We start from the raw sequence: 3,613 nt of genomic DNA on the forward strand, positions 1-3,613 counted from the left end.
GACGGAACCACCTTAACCTAACCATGATGGTTTACGGTGGCTCGGGGTCGACGGAACCACCTTAATCTAACCATTAGGGTTTATGGTGGCTAGGGGTCGACGAAACCAACTTAACCTAACCATGATGGTTTACGGTGGCTCGGGGTCGACGGAACCACCTTAATCTAACCATTAGGGTTTACGGTGGCTAGGGGTCGACGGAACCAACTTAACCTAACCAACATGGGCTTCCAATGCATGATATAACATAACCATATAATATTCCAGTGCTAACATAACTTTTAGTCTACATCTCATGGCACAGAATATCTGATCCATCTTCCAATGCATGATATATCATCATTTCAAGTCTAGCCAACATAACACACAGTACTTACTGGAGTTCAACATATTATAGGGTACACAGCAGGTCCATCACAAATACATAGTGGAGTTTGAGTTTAAATGCATAGTTCATCCTTTTCTCACAAAAGGATGAAAAGCATATCTACTACATACATACACAGACATAGTTCACAATTAGTAGAGCCATACACTACACAACCATCATGCCCAAAAGGTCAGCATTACCCACTAGTCTCATATTCATTTTCTTCACTTCTCTAAGATGGCCTGGATCCCCTTGATCTTCTCCTTCAGCTTCTCCTCTGCCTTCATCAGCTCAGCAATCTGAAGCTTCAACTCTAGCTTCTCTTGGGTGAGCTTCTCCTCAGACTTTGTGAGCTCTGCATTCTTCAATTCCAAGTTCATCTTATCTTCACTAAGCAATTGCTTGTCTTTAATATGCTTCAACTTCAAGTTCTGGATGACTGTTGCTTGTGCTCTTGTCAGGTTCAGTAGCACTTCATAATTCTGCTTAAGCTTCTCAAACTCTGCATCTTTCTTTGCCATCTGTGCCTTCATATCAGCCACCAGTTCACTTCTGCATTGCTGCTGATATGTAAGGTTATCCTGCAGATATCTGAAATCCACCACCCTGTCCTCCTGGAAGCTCATAAGTTGATGCACATCTTGGACTAACTTGTCATAGTTGGCCTCCAGCTTGTTCTTCTCTTCTGTCAGATGGTGGATAGTGAAAGAACTTTCAAGATTATCATTCACCCTAGCACTCTTGCTATCTTCAACCATGGCCCACAGCTTCAACAATGCATTTTGCATTGTTGGGGGCCACTGGTGATCAACCCATTCAACAAACCCACAATTCTGCCCTTCCTGCAAAAAGGCAAAAAGATAAAAAAAATAAACATGTTACTTCAGAAGCACAGGTAAATAACTAGTGCAAAGCAATAACACTGTACATTGGTAATAATAGCACCACTAAGCTACACTAGTAATTGAGATGTACCTACCCACTAAATAACAGCATGACAAATTACAGCACCACTCAGCTACAGCTTTGAACTAGATTTTGCTAATCAGCTACAAAACAAGAGAGAGCAATCTCAAACTGCAAATTTGGTGAACTGCCAAAGCATATGCAGTACATACTATCCATTCAACTGGATATTTCAAGTAATTAGATACATAACAGCAGGTCCATCCCAACATAAAAGTTACAGTTCACTCAATATTTAGTTCCAAACAGGACCAAAAATAACAGGAACATAATTAACAGTAGCACTGTCATTCAACTGAGTACTCCATTCTACTACATAAAAATGCCACAATAGCAACAGTAAACCTGTAGAAACCTCAAACTGATTATTTCACATGATAGCAAGAACAATGCCACTGCAAAATAACAGTACCACTGTCATTAAACTACACAAGCTACTGTTGTTGCAAAAATGAATATGCCCTTAATAATCAGGCCTTGTACTCATGTTCACTCATGTTCAATATGGCACTGTCAAACCAACAATAATATGACACTATCAACCTATATATAATATCCCACTATCAGCATAGAATTCATACCGGCTCTGCACATGCTAGGAACCTTCTCCCTGTGTCTGTTCCTTCAAATGCGACAAGCCTCTCAGATGCCTTGCCGTGCTTCTCACATGGCGACATCGTTTCCAGCTCAAGCCCCTGGTAATCTGGATCTTCAACGCTGAAAGGGACCTGCCGAAGCTCGTACAATCAAAATGCCCAAATCAAAACCCAGCGAAATCAACCAAATCAAAAAGCCCCAAATCTGAAACCCTAACCCTAGACCTAGCTCAAGGAAAATCACCTGGTTAAGCCCGTCCGTGGATGAGGTCGAGTGCATGTACGGCAGGCTGGACGTGTCCTCACTGCTTTCGTCTTCGAAAACCATGGCGGGCGGCGGCGCTCCGCTTCGGCAAAGCTGCCGGCGGTGACGAGGGCGACGAGAGAGGAGCAAGGAGGGAGGCATGAGCGAGGAGGAACAGAGTGGAGCACGGGCCGGTCCGGTTTGAGCCGGACCGCACCTATCGAGCGAGCGGGCGCGTGCCGATTCGCCAGCGTGGCATCTGACGCGCGGGCCCGGGCGGTCAGTTCCAGCGTCAATACGTACAAATACAAAGTTTAGCCCGATTTGCAACGGTTCGGTCCAAACATGGTACTGACACGTAAAATTTTTCAAAACTAGTACCAATTCGCCACCACGGCCCCAATTGTGGTACTATTGTGTAATTAAGGCAAAATCGACAGTATATGGTTGTGAATTTTGGCCAAACATATGAAAACACAACCCTTCTAGCTTCTAGGCTCAACAGGAAATATAATGTTTCATTTGCACACAAAAAACTACTCCCTCTTATCCAAAATAGGTGTCGCAGTTTTGAATAAACAGGGACACTTATTTCAGATCGGAGGGAGTACTGTATATTTTGGCAAAGTTTTTTTTTAAAGTTATTTTGGCCAAGTTTGTAGAGAGAAAATATATACATCTTAAATAAATATACAAATTGCTTAAGATTAGGAGATTAGCGAAACTTCGGTAGTAGTACTCACAGCTGAAGTAGACTAAACCCTCCAAAAGAAGACTACTAGTAGTACCTAGAGTAACACGACGACACAAGTACAGTTCAGCGGTCACACCGTATACATGACCTAAAGAAAGTAACATCCATATGCACTAGCTTAACCAAATTGGACAACACGCAGCTAATTAGCTTCTAGCTAACCGTAGTAGTCAGCTCGAAGTGGCGTGCAGAAAGTGGCAGCTAGCTTAGTCATCTCCTCACCTAGTGGTGTTTACAAAGTGGCAGCTAGCTTAGCCACATTCTTCAAGTTGGTTGCTGAAGTTTTGACCTAACTTTTGCAATGCGTGTGCCAAAGAGATTACTCCAACCGGGTGATCCATGTCGTTCGTGTCCGCACCGCCATATTTCCGGCTCAAATTTGGGCATGAACTGCGTCGGCCCAAACACGAAGCATCGCGCGTCCTCTCGATGTCCGTCGCAGCCCCATATATCGGTCGACCAACAACCCTGAGCAGTCGTAATTAACGCAGCCACCTACCGAGGTCCCGTCTGGCAGTGTGTGGAAGGGCCGCGTGCCCGTCCTTTTTAATGGACGCGTATGGCGGAGCTGGCCTCATCCACTATCCGTCCACATCTAGTCATCTTTGCTTCCCCGCCGGCGACCACAAAACCCTAGCCAGCCAGCTAGCCCGAAACCCTAGCAGAGCCATGGGCATCTTCAG

General features: G+C 44.5%; 1 protein-coding gene across 1 annotated transcript; it reads right to left on the minus strand.

The window, feature by feature from the left end:
* Positions 1 to 594: 594 nt before the first annotated feature.
* Positions 595 to 2,274, minus strand: LOC119350434. Its single transcript, XM_037618273.1, has 3 exons — positions 2,177 to 2,274; positions 1,918 to 2,064; positions 595 to 1,212 (listed from the first exon to the last, which is right to left on the minus strand). Exons 1-3 carry the CDS (start codon positions 2,258 to 2,260, stop codon positions 595 to 597), a joined length of 849 nt encoding a protein of 282 aa, XP_037474170.1. The 5' UTR covers positions 2,261 to 2,274.
* Between the last annotated feature and the right edge of the window lie 1,339 nt (positions 2,275 to 3,613).

This window comes from Triticum dicoccoides, chromosome 1B (assembly GCF_002162155.2).
Source record: "Triticum dicoccoides isolate Atlit2015 ecotype Zavitan chromosome 1B, WEW_v2.0, whole genome shotgun sequence".
NCBI classification, from domain to species: domain Eukaryota; kingdom Viridiplantae; phylum Streptophyta; class Magnoliopsida; order Poales; family Poaceae; genus Triticum; species Triticum dicoccoides.